This window comes from Pygoscelis adeliae, unplaced genomic scaffold (assembly GCF_000699105.1).
Source record: "Pygoscelis adeliae isolate BGI_AS28 unplaced genomic scaffold, ASM69910v1 Scaffold98, whole genome shotgun sequence".
Lineage (NCBI taxonomy): Eukaryota > Metazoa > Chordata > Aves > Sphenisciformes > Spheniscidae > Pygoscelis > Pygoscelis adeliae.
The window spans coordinates 1,431,699-1,447,543 of NW_008825547.1; the positions used below are offsets into that span (position 1 = coordinate 1,431,699).

Genomic DNA, 15,845 nt, shown 5'->3' on the forward strand with positions numbered 1-15,845 from the left:
AAGCAATAGACTGTACACAAAAGATTGGGTAAAGCAAAAGAAATAATCATAAGATTTTTGGTTTGGTTTTTTTTTGGTTTTCCAGATTATATACTATCTGTGTAACAGTGGATAAACCTTTTAGACAACAGCATGGTCTTAAAATTAACTACGTTCTTTTAAAAAAAGGGCAAAACCAATCTCACTTCAAAGACGACTTAAAAATTAAACCAGTATGGTTCTAAATACTGCTGATGTATCTGCGTATTTTTATTCTGCTGACATAAGCATGTGAATTCATCTTATTAAAAAGCTGACCAAAACTTGAGTACCTGAGTCTTAGTTTTCATGCTTTTTAAAGGAGCCCCTCCTCCTGGTGATACACCTTTTAATTCATCCTTTAACTTGGTAATGCTATTAGTCAAAATTTCCAGTGTTTTCATGATTTCTGCTTTGTCTTCTGACTTCATGGCTTTATTCTTCTCCAGCTTTGAAATCAGCATCTGTCCAATTAAAAAAAAAAAAAAATAATAATTTTACTTAGCAACTACTATTACAAGTCTGTTTTCCAGTACTCATTACAACTAATGGAAAAGCAGAATATTGCATTTCTTTTGTTGTGATCTTCAAACTCAACATACAGGGCTTTTAACAGGTTATATTAAATTCTTTGTCTGAATCTCTGATTAATTCATTTGCTAATGAACATCTGATATCTCCATTTCATTGGAACAGATTTGCTCAACATACTTAAATTATCTCAAAACTTTTATTCAACTTAAATGACATTTTGGCCTTTTTCTCCTCCTAGGCCCGAGTGCAGTCAGGCATACTTTTCTACATCAATCTCTCCTGCTCTTGTCAAGTGGAAATCTCAGGTTTTCACTTCTCCCAAAAAACATATGCGTGTTGCACCCAAATTAGGCAATTTTAACTAAAATTGCACCTAAATTGCGTAAACTTGTTGTTTTCGAAGTGAACTAACAAGAAAAGTTAGATTAAAACTCTAAACTTAAAATAATGTGATAGTACCGTTCTAAGAGAATGCTTATTCTATAGGTCAGTTTTGTAGCTCATGCTTACAAATTCTGAAATATTTCAGAGAAGCGAACTGAGATTTTACAACTGAATTGCTGACTTTCTTTAATGCTAACTTTTTACCTTTTGTGTTTCAATGTGCTTCTCTAAGATTTCTTGCTTCTTTTTTCTCACATCTTGTTGAAGTCGTAATGCTTCCTAGAAGCATAAAAATATTACAGAAAGTTTCTAGATTTTGAAAAGTAACTCCAGAAGAATAATATACTATATCTGACAACTACACGGTAATAACTTACAGTAACAGGGAAAAAAATAGTAACAGAAATTCAAGGTACTAATAGGCAATATTTCAAATTATGTTTTGGAAAACAATGCATTGCCAAATTAGTGAAGGATCTAATGATCTTTCTTAGACCTGTGCTGGGAAGACTTCATTATCACTTACATACAAAGTAACCCCTTACACAACTCCACGGAAAGCTGAAAGGCAATATAATACACTACCGCAAGAGGTACAACATACAAGATTTTAAATGTGCAAAGACAGTATCTTGAAAGCAACTGTAAATCAAGTCCATCAATTAAAACACATTCTCCAGTACAGTTACAAGCAAAAAGAAAATACATTCTACTTTCTAAAATTAAAATGTTACCCAAAGAAAACCATCTCTCTTGTGTTGACTACTATAACTTGGAAGTGACAAGTACTACTACTCAATCTGCTAAAAACAGAATCTTGACATTGCAGTGGGCAAATCAAAATGAATTGAAACTGATAAATTTGTGACATACTGCACTCAGAAGAAGCAGGAGATGCCACAGCTGCTGTGCTCAGCTCCTACTAATGCCGCTTGAGAGAAAGCAATTGCTTCTTGCTCTCAGATACAGAATGTAGAAGTCTTAGATAGCAGGATATTTGCAGAAAACAATTAAGAGCTTTGATACCAATATATTTAATGGGATAGGAGAGGCAGAAGATGATTTTGTACCTCTAGATCACAAATCAACTGGGATCAGACTGCAAGTAGATTACCTTATACAAAGAGCATAAACGCACAACAGCCATAAAAAAGAAACAGTAATAAGGTTTCTGTATGTCTTCCCAAATACTGACAAATCTGCTGCATGAAATGTTAGTTTTGCAATACAGTGTGCAATCATTTTTGTGAAGGGAAAGGGAAGATAAGACAAGGGGATGAATACTAAGAAAAACTAGGGAGACAGAAGGAAAGAAGGGAGTGAGTCCCACAAAATCATGTTTTTCCACAAGTTCTAGTATATTGTAATAAGAAATCTCTGAAGAGAGGAAAGAGCACAAGAGCACATGAAAAAAGAGCCAATCACTTAGCGTGTCTTCAGTGTCTTCTCTCAAAAAAACCCCCTACAGCTGTCATGCTAAGTCAATAATTTTATTATGAGATTTTTGCCATTTCACAGGCACTTAGTGTCTTAACTTGAAAGGTAAAGGCTCTAATTCTGAAAAAACATACTTTAGGGAACAAATATGAAATGAAATCCCAAAATTAGAAGTGATTTCTTTAAAGCCTGGACTAATGCCACAACTTACATGCAGCTACAAACTGCTATTTCAAATTAGTTACAGAAGCTTACCAATAGGCTAAAATCTTTGTTTAATGTTTATACTGCTTTCAATACTTCTGTTTGAATCTACTTTAGTATCGAACACTTAATTTGTTGTTTGCAACCGGTAAGATAAACATTGTCCTGTATTTAGTTTTTCTAAATGACAAGAATAAATGTGAAAAAGAAGCTTTACTGGGTTCTTTTGAAAATTCTAAGCAAGCTAAACTACAACTAAGCAACCTATTCAAGGCCAAATGCATTTTTCTTGCATTTCTTCTATAATATATACAAAAAAAAAGAGAAAACCTAGTACTACGCAAAAAATAAAAATGGATGCAGAACTATAGTTTGGAAACAATAAAATGCAGAGTCATACACTTCTCAGTTCTCTCAAGTGAAGAAACAATTTTGGTCACAAGTACAAAACACACTGAGAATAAAGGCCAGTTCCAGAAAGGCTTGAGAGAGAAGAATAGTGACTATACTATACTCCCTTCTCACTCACGATAGACAATTCATGCCTCAACACGGAGATTCTGCTTCCAGGAAAAAGTGTTTCACATTTTGAACTTCTAGAGAATTTTAAACCTGCTTACACTGCCTGAACATACATTGAAAAAATAGCAAAACAATGCTGAATTTTCTTGTTCTTTGAAAAGAAACCATTATAGTGAATTTAATCTTATAACTAGTTTCATCTATGCTCTTGAGATGAATATACATAATGCACTATTCTCTAGTGGTCACAAGTTCCCAATCTAGGTCCATTTTATAAAGAAGCATATTTAATTTACCTGTTTTTTCTTCTGTGCTTCATTAGAGTCTAGCACGGAAGTGGAAACAACAGGCAAAGATTTCTGTGCTGCCTTCAAAGCAGCAGGGTTGTACACAGTTTTTGTCAAGCCAGTAGAAGTGGATAAAACCTATAGGAGGAAATCATTTTATTTTTTTGCCAGTGAATTTCAATTTTTTTTAAAAAACATGAGTGCTTAAAAATATATAAGTGTCTTTTCTTTTGTCTGTTTTGATGATATGGAATATAAAAATGTGGTGTAACAATTATATTTGGAGTTGCTGAAGTTAAACAATTTTTAAAGAGGCAGCATCACATCAGATATCTAAGAATTATAAACATCAGATTATAAATCCTTTCCACTGAGATTCATATGTACTTCCAAGTTCCAAATATATAAAATTTTACATATTTGAGCATAATTAAGGAAACAGAAGACAGATTTTCGCAAGAATAACTGAAGTTTTTCTTTTTTGTTTTGAAGTTTAAAATTAAATTTTTCATGGCTGCATGAATTTTCTAAGCAAAAATTCAACATAATTTTAGAGACTAAGGTCCAAAGTAGATACAATAGTTCCTTTTCATATGCAGTTTGTGCAAAGTAGAACTTGCACAATCAGCAAGAAGTAACTCAAGTACAGGGAAGTCTTCAACACTGTACAGCAAAGGAAGACACTTCTATGTCTCTCTGTTCTCTTTCCTACGTTTGTAAAATGAGGTATGAAAATTTCTTCATGACATAACTGAGAACACAGCTGTCTGCTTTACAACCTCTCTAAAGTATACTGTATACATCTCCACAATACCTGAAGGTTTGGACTATTCTGTTTTCTTATCATGTTCCTTAAAGGACATTTTGGCCATATTAGTGTTGAAAAATCCATGGCTAAGTGCTGGAGATAATATAGGCATGATCTTGTCCACCTTGTTAGCAAATCACAGCAATTATGCAATTGGTATCATTTCCAGGAGTTTAAAAATACTTTTTTTATATATATGTGGAAAATTAAAAGATGCATGCAGAGTCTATTGGTCACCATGCACTCCATAAAAGACACAATGCCCACCAACCGGAGGGAAAAAAAAAGAAAAAAAAAAAAAGACAGCCAAAAAAACATTAGAAAGACAGAAAAGATGAAGAGATCAGAAGAATTTACAACAGGAATGCTTCATATAAAAGCTTTTCACTTCACTGTGCTATTTATACTATTTCTTCCCACAGTAAAGTATTTTCTAGAGTAGGCAGTGCAGAGAGAAAGGGGGGGGAAAAAAAATCAAAGCATGTTATGGGGTATTATAAAAGGTGATATAAAATGCTCTGAGCAGGCCATTAAAACGGAGATGAAGGAATTTTCTTTTAACTTATTAAAACACATTAATGTATGCACATCCCAATCATATAGTTCCTATTACAAAGTAGCTTTAGGACAGGCTACATCACAAACAGAGGACCAAAGATAAAAATACTGACACACTCCTTTTGCCGTGAACTAACTTCACGGCAGAGTGAACCATGCTTCCTCATCTCTTTTAATATAAGGAGAGATGCCACAGCAGACCTACCTGCATCAACTAATACAGAAGAGCAAGAAGCAACACATTAATGTCTTCTAAATCTCTTAATACTATTCAAGAGAAGGAATAATGTGAATCTCTTCACAAGTTCATAAATTGCAAGTCCCTATACAGATCTTAAAAGGCCTCACGATGACTGTTCTGTCTCCTTTTCCTCCTGCTCTTTGGGAAGCATAGCTACCTACTTTCTTACTGGGAAGTTCCTGTCAAACCCTGTACTCAGTCAGAAGGAAAAAAACATCTAGGACATGACATCTGTGTTTTCTGACAGCTTTCAATCATTTAATTTCTAATGATTACAGAGCATTATCACTGCAAACTAAGCAAGGTGTTTCCCTGTAAAGGGACAATAGTAGGTAAAAATGGGTCAAACCAAGTTTCAGAACCCTACTAAAAATGCTAAAGGAAACTGCTGCTTCACCAGTCCATTGAACAGCCCAGCAGCTAATCAAAATCAGTCTGTACTATAAGACAGCACAGCAGAAAACACATCTTAGCATGAATCTACTCTTTGTAGAGAAGTCTTTCCAGGACAACTCAACTCTTAAGGAATGAAGGGAAAAAAAAAAAGTATTTCCACTCAAACTGAAGCAGACTTCCTATTTCTAAAGTAAGTATATAGTATGTATGTAAAATACAGTTCAGGAATACACAGTAAGGTATTTATCTGCAACTAATTTACAGCAACAAAAACGCAACTAATCAAACCAATGACAAAATATAGGCAAGAAGCCAACAACAGTGCATTTAGGTGGACTGCTCAGCTTGAAATGAGTCGAAGAGACATCCTCTACAATTACAGCTCAACATTAAGCATTGTTACCTTTGTGTGCTAGGTACAGCATAGTATCTTTGGGGTGGATTTTACTGTAGTTAGATTCCACTAAATCAATTAACTGCCATATTGTAAGGGGGCAGGAGAAAAATGCAGCGGACGCTTCATTCATTTCAGGTCAAGTCAATTCCCAATAGAAAATATATATACCTCGGCAGAGAAATCTTGTTGCCGGGTAAAACTTGCTGCCTTTCTATCAAAAGTCTTCTCAAACGAATGTTATAAACACTGGGGAAGCCTGTCCCCTAAGGTGCTAAATAGGTCTGGAAACATGCATCACAAACTTTGCTACTAAAGTAAACACATCAACAACTCCATGTTCTGAAAATTGCAACCACTGGGCAAAATACATACTCATAACCACCATTCAGATGCACCTTTCCCACCTTACCTCTCTTTGTCCTTTCTATACTGATTAACTTCCACTTTTATCTTTTCATAAGTACTGCAAATTATAAGACCAAATAAGAGGGTAAATGTTTACAGCATCACCTTTTCAGGGACACAAAAGCCCAACAACGTTTTTATAGAAAGGCTTTCTACAGATTCATCTGTAGTGTCAAAATTTATTTATTTTTAAAATTTATTTCTTTATTCTTCTAACAAATCAAGATCCTGGAACATATCTAGTTATTTTCATGACTGAATAAATGGAACCTACTATTTTAAAATGAAAACCACAGAATAGCAGCTTCTGTCCTAGCATATTTTATTCTTCTTATAACCATTTAGCCATCTGCTGAGTTTCAATATATTTTACTTCATAAAACTAACCTTTAACACATAACTTTATTCATAGTTATAAAACAAACTTAATATTGACACAAGGGGTTTTATAATAAAATTAATTCTACTGAAATTAAATGTGAGAGGAAGAGAATATGAAACATTCTCTTACCTTTTCAGTTGTTGGAGTAACTGGCTTTGACACAAAACCCAGTCTATCCTTCACAGATAATTTAGTCACATTCTAAGAAAACAAAAAAAAAATTATAGTTCAAATATTTACTTTATTTTATGAATATTTTACTGTTTCCTGTGTAATTCCAAATGTTAGGAAATTAGAAAAAACATTTTAAACTAATAAAACCATAGACTTTGGACCAACAATACACGAAAAATAGTATTAAAGCACTTGATAAAATGAATTTTAGATATTTGATTTTACAGTTAGTATACATCTATAAATAGATTGGATAAGACAAAGATAAAGCCAAATATGGAATCAAAGATTATACTACATATTTTTTGCAAGAAGTCCATGACATGCTAGCTGGCAGATGATTATCTACACAGGCCCTTTTAAATACACTTCAGTTTTTGTGTTTTATAATCTGGTATTTGCAGGCATCAATTGCAGAAAGTTGTTTGAATTTAAACTACAAATGTTTTCTGAAGTGTGGTGGTCTTCCTTTTCAGAGGTAAAACTAAAGTAGTGGCACAATGCTAATAATGAGATATGAGGTTACATTCTTCCTTGTATTAAGGGTGACATACAAATACTAAAAACACTTTTAGATGCCGACCATCAGTCTCTAATGGTTTTAGCTGTTTAACAGATACAATATTAAAAAAAGGGTAGCTTTTAGTTCTTTGGATAGAAACCAACTTTATTTTGAAATCTGAAAACTGCAATTTAACACCACATTACTGAAATATTTTCAGTCTTTTGTTTTGGTTTTTTTTTAAACTAAGTAAAAAGCTATGATACTAAAAATTAAGTACCATGCTTGGGTAAGAAAGCCAAATATCATTGCACTGAGGAAAACTTTAATATCAAAACATCACTCACAATCAAATTAGATGCACTTCTAAGTAGTAAATGTGTACTTTCACTATATGAGTAACTGTAACGGATATATTCATGCACTATGGAACGTATTACAGAAAGAAAAACGTGCAACTAATTTTTTGACTAATCATACATACCTGAGTGACTTCTGTATTGGCACTCTGTGCTTCTGCAGGTTCAATATTACTTGCAGGTACCGGACCTAAGCGCTCCTTGACCGATTGTTTCACTACTGGTAAACTAGGTTGCTGAACTAAGGGTTGTATTACCTGTAACACCGCCCAACCCCCAAAAAAGCACATCATAATATTAACAACAAAAGGCTGCTACATATATAGTCCAATAAATACACAATGAAATTGCTGCAATGGCATTTAGATTTACACGTCTTCCTTCCTATCATTCAATAGCTTTTTCACCTGATGGCAAAAATAAACACTTAATGAGATTTAGGATGCTATACTGACTATTTGTGTAGTGCATACAGCGATTACATCTATTTTGCACTTGCAGCTCACAGAATTGATCAAACTACTCTGGTCTATTTCTATTAATCATGTCTGCTTAGACTACCTTAACTTCCACCTGTTAGAACCGAACAAAAAGTAATGAGCAGTCTTCTGATTCCTTTCACAAATCTTTCATCATCAACCATTTAGTTACAGAAAGGCAGAAGACAAACTTGTATCATAAAGACTCTTGCTTTTTACAGCGATAGGTCACTTTTCATCTCCTATGTGTTTAACTTGGACAAAATAGAAAAAGAAAGAAGGATATGGAGACACGCAGTCATGGGACTGAGGAAAAAGAAAACAGAGCAGCTAATCTTTGAACTTCCCATGGATATGCCCTGACAGCTAACACCTTGCCCTTTTTTCTTTGACAAAACCACTAAACACTTAAGACCAAAAAATATGCTTCCAAGCAAGCTTCCTGTCATATTTATAACCCTCAGGAGGTCACTTAATCCATTCCTCCAGTCCAGGGCAAAGTCAGCTATACCTAAGCCATTACTGACAGTATCTATCTATCTATCTAGTTCTTACAGATTTCCGGTGAAAGAGGTCCTATCACCTCTCTAGGTAAAAGTGTTTCAGTATCCTTTAGCATTAGAAAATGTTTCTTAATATCTAACCTAAATCTCCTGTGCTGCCTTTTAAGCCCAGTACTTCTTGTTTTATCTACCACAGATGTGGAGAGCACATTATTTCTGCTTCCTGGTAGATGCCTTTTATTTGATGATTTATTATAGTTGACTCCCACCATCTTTACTAAGTACTTCCACTCCTTTCAGAATTTCCACAGTAAGAGTTTTCCAAAGTAATCCTGCTGAGAAAACAGCAATGGTCAAGAAATAGTGCAAGACTAGATACTACTGAATGGGCAACTTAAAAGCCAACTGATTTTACTCTGAAAAAAATTCAAAAGCCTGTCTTTAGTGCCTGACACAGAAAAAAATCTGGCCAGAAACCATTATAAACACAGGTGATATTAATTCAGCTGTAACTAATTAATACACCAGAAATCTTGACAAAAATTCAAATACTTATAGTATGTGAAGTACTATAAGAAAAGAGTTTCCACACTACTTGTAGATATTATACCAATTATTAATTTCAATGAAAAGGGAAGTAAATATTCATGCTCCTGAAAGGCTTATGAATTAAAAATACCTGTTTACTGACTCAACAATTTGATAATTGTTATATTTTGGGGTAGAGGAAGATGAAAGCATTGCACTTCAAATTTTAATCTTGTCACTGTGTGCCCTCTATCACCTGTAACAGACTTCAAATTGTAGTTTCCTGACACATGATGAAAGGCTGTCCTTTGTGAAGCAAGAATGCTTAGTACTGTCACCTGGTACCAAGAGGAATTCATGCTCAAACCATCAAGGTTAACTCACCAAAGGTGGTGTGCTGGGAAGCTAGTAACAACACTAAAAGCCATAAGACTATTTTAAGTTGATGTTTTCCAAAATAACAAATATACAGATCAGATATTTGTTTGGAAATACACAGTTAATACTCCAAGCTGGATAGCATAATGAGCAAATAAGCTGATGTCAATAACTATTCAAGCTATCCTTCTCAGGTGAGGTAATGACTGTATGAATGCAAATGACATACTCCACTGCCCTCTTCTGGCTGATCAGATGTAAATCAAGCTTAGAAAATAAATACCATTTTGAGTAGCGCTAGTTCAGATCAAGCATCAAGGATAGTTATAAATTTGATTCCAAACTCAAATCTAAAGGATGATAACTGGGGAGATAGTGAGACAGGTGCCATTAAAACTGCATTTCTGTAGATAAAAAGTGGGGCATTTGTTACAAAAGAAGGGGAGGAAGGAAACTTGCCTGAAATGCCCTACAGCAGTATTGCTATGAAAAACTGGGTCGTTGATTCTGAATGATGACGACATACACCACCCAGAGAAAGAATGAATTCAAAACTTAGAGCAGCAACTGAAAGAATCCTCATTTGCTCATTATATCATTTTATAAAAATAAATGAATGTTTTTTCTACAGAGCCTGCCTCATATTTCCTAAGTGTAGAATGTGTTGTTCCACACTGACAGCAAATCCAATAAAGCAGGATACACAAGTATTTAGAGGGACTTGCTACACCAGGAGCTAACTGATAAGACTCACTATCCAATAACCTACACAACCTGGGAGAATCCAGGCTTCCCCTTATATTTGAGTAGAACCACTAGGCCTGCTAACAAATCTGATTTGGCTTGCCACAGGTTACGAATCTAAGCTCCGCAACAGCAATAGCTGTTTCATATTCTTAAAAAGTTGCCAATGCTACTATGCCAATGTAGCCAAAAGTATGTCGATGCACCCAATAGGTGCTCCACTGCGCAATTCAATTCAAAAATCTAGAATATAATAGCTCAGTTGGAAGGGACCTACAGTAATCATCTAGTCCAACTGCCTGATCACTTCAGTGCTAGTCAGAAGTTAAAGCATGTTATTAAGGGCATTACCCAAATGCCTCTTAAACACTGACAGGCATGGGGCATTGACCACCTCTCTAGGAAACCTGTACCAGTATCTGACCACCCTCTCTGTAAGGAAATGCTTCCTAGTGTCCAGTCTGAACCTCCCCTGATGCAGCTTTGAACCACTCCCACACGTCCTGTCACTAGATACCAGGGAGATGAGCACCTCCCTCTCCACTTAAAAATGTAAAATGTCCCCGATCCATTTCCACAAAATTAGTCTCTCCAATGCAGCTCTCCTCTTACACTGTTGTTTCCATGTCCTCTCTCTCTACATATATATATGTGTGTGTGTGTATCTGTATATACATATAGGTACCTTTGTGTAAAACAAATTCTACTGCTACTTTCTATAGCAGTATGCATGCTCAACAGGAAAGGAAAAAGGAAGAGGCTCGAAAAAAACACCACCTTTTGGAAGAAAATGGAGATTATCTTCCAAGAAAAGAAATGTCACTCTGCTGCCTCTCTTATGCTCACCAGAAGAAAAAAACCAGCCTACACTAGTTAAAGCAAAATAGATGTTATTCAGCAGACAGCAGCATCAAATCTTGCTGCACATGAGATGACGACAGAGTGGAATTCTCTGTAAGTCACAGAAGGGCTTTCTTTAGATACCTTCAGTCTTATCTTGCTAATCAACTCCTGAAACTTGTATCTGAGGTCAAAGAATCTAGAATTAAACAGTAACTTTTGGAAAAAAATTACATGACATATTCATTATTTCAAAAGTACTTAGTTTACTTTCTATAAACATTTTTTAAAAATGTTTAAAAGATTATATTCTACGTAACATTCTAGATAGAACAGACTCTATTCTATCTAGAGGATCCTTTACCTTCTGTGTGGTGGTTTGGATTTGCGGTGCACTGCCTTCTCGATGCCAATAAACTTTAATAAAACGATTATTTAATACTGCTTCTGTACTTGATATAGCTTTCTTGGCTTCCTCATGTGTGGCAAACTGAATAAGGGCACCTTCTGGATCACCTTGATATGCAACCTAAGATTTAGAACAGAAGAAAAAAAACTTACTGCATGTAGGATTTTCATTTATGTCTCGATTATCATAAAATCAATAGTTTCAAGGCTCAGAAGCTTACAATTTAAACCCAATATGGGTCAGCAGATAAATACTTCCCGTTCATGATTGTTTGAAAAGCCTGGTGTCAAGAAGCAACCTTGAGATTAAGCTAATAAATTTTAAGAATAATTAAAAAACCCAAAACAAACTGAAGTAAAATATCTAAAGTCAAACAGTATTTCTAATTGCAAATATGAGTAGCTGTGTGAAAGACAAGAGGAAGCATCACTCAAGTAAAGAAAATTGCTACAAAAAAAATACAGGGGTCAGTTAATAAATATCCTATCTAGTATCAGAGCTAGACAACAAAGTTCAGTTTGGTTTTCCTCCTTTGAGCATTAACGTATTATTTTAGACACCTTCAAAAGGACCAAATCATACCTTTTGGAAAAAGAGCATAGCTTGCAATATCTGCCTGCATATCTGTCTGTCTCTCTATACACATTCATACACAATTTTACTTGCCTTACGGAATCACAGTGCCTACTAATACACCCATATTCTTAGGCAAACTATGGAAAGGCTTAGCAATATTTAAAAGCAATTAAGAGAGATTTAAATTCCCTCAGCATTCAGACAGGCATGGGAGGTTTATTCTGTACTATACCAGTATGCTCGAAAATATTACACTCCTTCGTTCAACCTCTCAGTGCAAACAAGAAAGTGTACATAAAAACAGTAGCTAGCATCTGAAACTTGTTGTTGATAATGAAACACGATGAAAGATCAGACTGAGTAGCTTAGAGACTGGATATGAAATACTGACATTACACATACAGCCTCCAGTATGTAACATCAACCTAAGTTAGGCCATAGTTCTTTGCACCTCCTTTGTATCTTTCTCTAATTGTTTGCTTATTTCTGTTTAGAAACGTGGGTCACTCAGATACACTACAAAGTAATTATAAGGGATAAACCACCACTACTATGGGACTAGAAAGCAATTATATCACAGAGACTGCTTTCTGGATGAGAAATACAGGTTTTCTATATTTACAATTTATCTCAAAAAATACAGAGAGTTTACGATATCAGATCCAAACTTAAGAAAAGGGGTGAAGGAAAAACACTTCCAATCAATTTTCAATGTTTTAAACAATGTATCTTAAAAGTCTTATCTGTGAGGAAAACATTTGTTCAAAATCTAGAAGAAGACTAGAACATTTCATTTCTGCTTCTTCAATGACAATTCCATTAAAAACAATGAGATCACGTTTAAGAGACAAGTTAGGAAAATAATGAGAAGTTTCAGGGAACCATTTAAAAAACAATAAGCATTCTCCTTTTAGCAACTACCTCTATGATTAAGTCAAAACATACTTCTCTTTGTTGACTCTTACCTGCAAGTTGACTAAGTTTCCAAACTTACTGAAGTGCTCATTAAGTTTGCTGATATTGTTAAGTTCTGGGGGAACTTTCCTCAATTCAAGTTTTGTATTTTCATTTCCAAACTGCACCTTCTTCTGGAAACCTGGACTATTTGTTCTGTTAAAATTTTGCCTGCAACAAATAAAAATCAAGCCAGAAATCCATAGCAAGCTAGCAAACACAATGTTAAATTGTATATGCTTACATAGGAGCACGTATGTATGAGAGACAAAGATCTGCAGACTTAAAAAAAAAAGTAATTTTAGAAAAGTGTAGAAGAGTACAGCACACAGGCCCATATACCTGCAGTTTTCCCCACTGATACTCTCAGCATACCTCAGCACATAAAACTGCGAGATAGTTCACAATAATTTGCTCGTGTCAGTCCGAGCTTTCACATTGCTTCTCTCCAAAAAATATTTCTTGGCCATTCCACAGAATCTCCCCACTAATGTTTCAAGTAACTATTACTTCAAGGCTCTCCTCAGTCCCAGTAATCTCTTAAAATCCCTTCCAACCTTTTGTCACCCCAGGTATATCTGGACGCTAAGCACTGCACCCTGTATTTTCTGTCAGTAACATACCTGGTAACTCAATCCAAAATAGCAATGATACAATTCACATTTCAAAACTAAAATCAGTCATCCCTAACAACCATCACACTGCAGCTTCTCTGTTTCTTAGATCATTCCAGCTTTCAGGGAGTAGATCTTGGTATCATCCAAAGCAGCTTCAGCTATCTCTATACTGCCTTTGAGAGAAGACAGTCAAATACAGATCACTCTATAGTGTGATTTATTTTAGTACAGTCAGCTTATTCACAGTTCAACTTGCTTGCAATTTATACAGATTTATGTATGTTTCAGATTACAGAAAAGAGCTCCATGGAATTCCAACTATTAAGCCAACCTCGTGTTAATGAGCACTCACTTGTCAAACCAAGTCTTCTTTGTAGGAACTCCACCATCCCCCGCACCAATTGTTCTTTTCCTGGATTCAGCATCTACCACTATTCTCATACTACTTTTATTAGGTGGTTTTTCTGTAAACAGACAAAAAGATTTTACTTTTTTTTTTATTTTCTGTGCATTTGATTGTAAAAAGGTATTCTGAATTTGCATTGAAAAGCACAACTACTTATTTTGAAATGACTATGATCCTTGTTCAAACTGGATAAAATCTTGGTCACAGAATTTTCTTCTTAACTGTCAACAGATGCTGTGACAGATCAAAATAGCTAACAGCTTTCATTTTGTCACAGTAACATCATACATAAGGAAAACAAAAGAGGTGTGACAGAAGGCATCTGCCTCAAGATGACTGCACTCGCTGATTCACAATGTCCCATACAATACTCTGAGGCTCACGCCATTTCTGCTAACACCTCCATTCTATTATTAAATGGCACACACAAAAATGCTCATTATATGAAGTGTACAGTACTCCAGAGCACTAACACCTAGGAGCAAGATTTAGGGATGGGGTGGGAAAGGAGTTGCTCTTGCTGAAGAACAGGGATCATACTGGGGGACTCCTCACCGAAAATACACCAACAGAAACATAATAAGATTAAATACAAATACATACAAATGTAAACAAACCCATATTAAAAAAATTCATTTTATCCCTCTTCCTTTCTCATTTTGTATGCTGTTGCTTCTTCTCAGGGCCATAGGAACTATGAGGTTAAGGTTACTCATGCATAACTGTCTGCTACCAGATAAAAATGACTCCCTCCTCTCCGCAGCAAAAATCATCCTAAGAGTCTGTTACAGAAATATTAACATTTTTCTGTATAAAAGATGTACAAAGTGATCAGTTATTACAGCAAAGTGTAAACTGTGCAATACTCTAGCAAGTGATTTCATTTTACCTGTAAAAATGCACACACAAAGCAACTATGAGCATAATTCCCTATTCAATTAAACTTCTCCTAATTCCAGAAGATTAAAAAAAATACAATGTTTTCCAGTATTACATTCTCCAAAAACTGCCTCAATCTGCATTAATGTAAGAAAACCAGCTAAACTAAATACGTATAGCTTTGAGAGCATACCTCTGGGCGGTAGATCCATATCACCTGATGTGAGTCCTATCAAATTTGGTCTTTGGGCATGTACTCTATGTCTATACATAGGTCTTGAAGTATTTGTTATACTTGGAGCTTCTGGATTATAGCCATCTGTGTCATACGTTTCTGGTAACAAAGAAATTGTCTAATTAAAATAAATTGCAGTTAAAACCCCTAAGGTTTCAAATATAATATTTCATTTAATTACAATATATAGTTACAATGGAAGAGTTGTATAACAACTATCCTAAAAAACTGCCATGCCAAGTTTTCTGTTTAAACACAGTGAAAATATTATTCCATAGTCAAGACTCACATTTTACATGCAAATTTTACTTCTGTCCTGAACTAAGTTAGAAGAGTGTTAAGTTACTGTCACAGTCTAAATGATACAAACTTATTCTCCCAAACTATGAAATTACAATCTCTAAAAAGTACAGTATAATATGAATTAATGTTATTCTATTTAGCAAACCTTGTGGGCAAAGCCTCAGTACTACACCTGCTGTAAAAAGAGAGGGTGGAGCAGGAGGCGGCTGGTGATGAATACCCGTTGTAACAACAGTAGGAACTGAGCTAGTTGCTGAGTTTGGGGGAGCATCCATGCCAGCAGGCTGCAATGGGGGAAGCGGAGGGGGTGGTCCTGTCAAAAACAAAGGAAAACACTGCATTCATTTACTATCCACTAGACTTACATTACACTCAACCCATAAGGA

At 35.1% G+C, this 15,845-nt stretch overlaps 1 protein-coding gene across 3 annotated transcripts in view; it reads right to left on the reverse strand.

The window, feature by feature from the left end:
* RBM26 (RNA binding motif protein 26) overlaps positions 1-15,845 on the reverse strand; it is a 58,582-nt gene that overhangs the window by 20,271 nt on the left and 22,466 nt on the right. The window contains exons 8-17 of one of the 3 annotated variants that reach the window (XM_009332045.1): positions 15,632-15,772; positions 15,115-15,255; positions 13,989-14,100; positions 13,031-13,190; positions 11,445-11,609; positions 7,734-7,865; positions 6,703-6,774; positions 3,396-3,524; positions 1,141-1,215; positions 312-482 (exon numbers count right to left, since the gene is read on the reverse strand). In XM_009332045.1, coding sequence (XP_009330320.1) covers positions 312-482; positions 1,141-1,215; positions 3,396-3,524; positions 6,703-6,774; positions 7,734-7,865; positions 11,445-11,609; positions 13,031-13,190; positions 13,989-14,100; positions 15,115-15,255; positions 15,632-15,772 — 1,298 coding nt within the window. Of the gene's footprint in view, positions 1-311; positions 483-1,140; positions 1,216-3,395; positions 3,525-6,702; positions 6,775-7,733; positions 7,866-11,444; positions 11,610-13,030; positions 13,191-13,988; positions 14,101-15,114; positions 15,256-15,604; positions 15,773-15,845 lie in introns of all 3 variants that reach the window. The other 2 variants (XM_009332044.1, XM_009332046.1) reach the window with 2 other exon arrangements.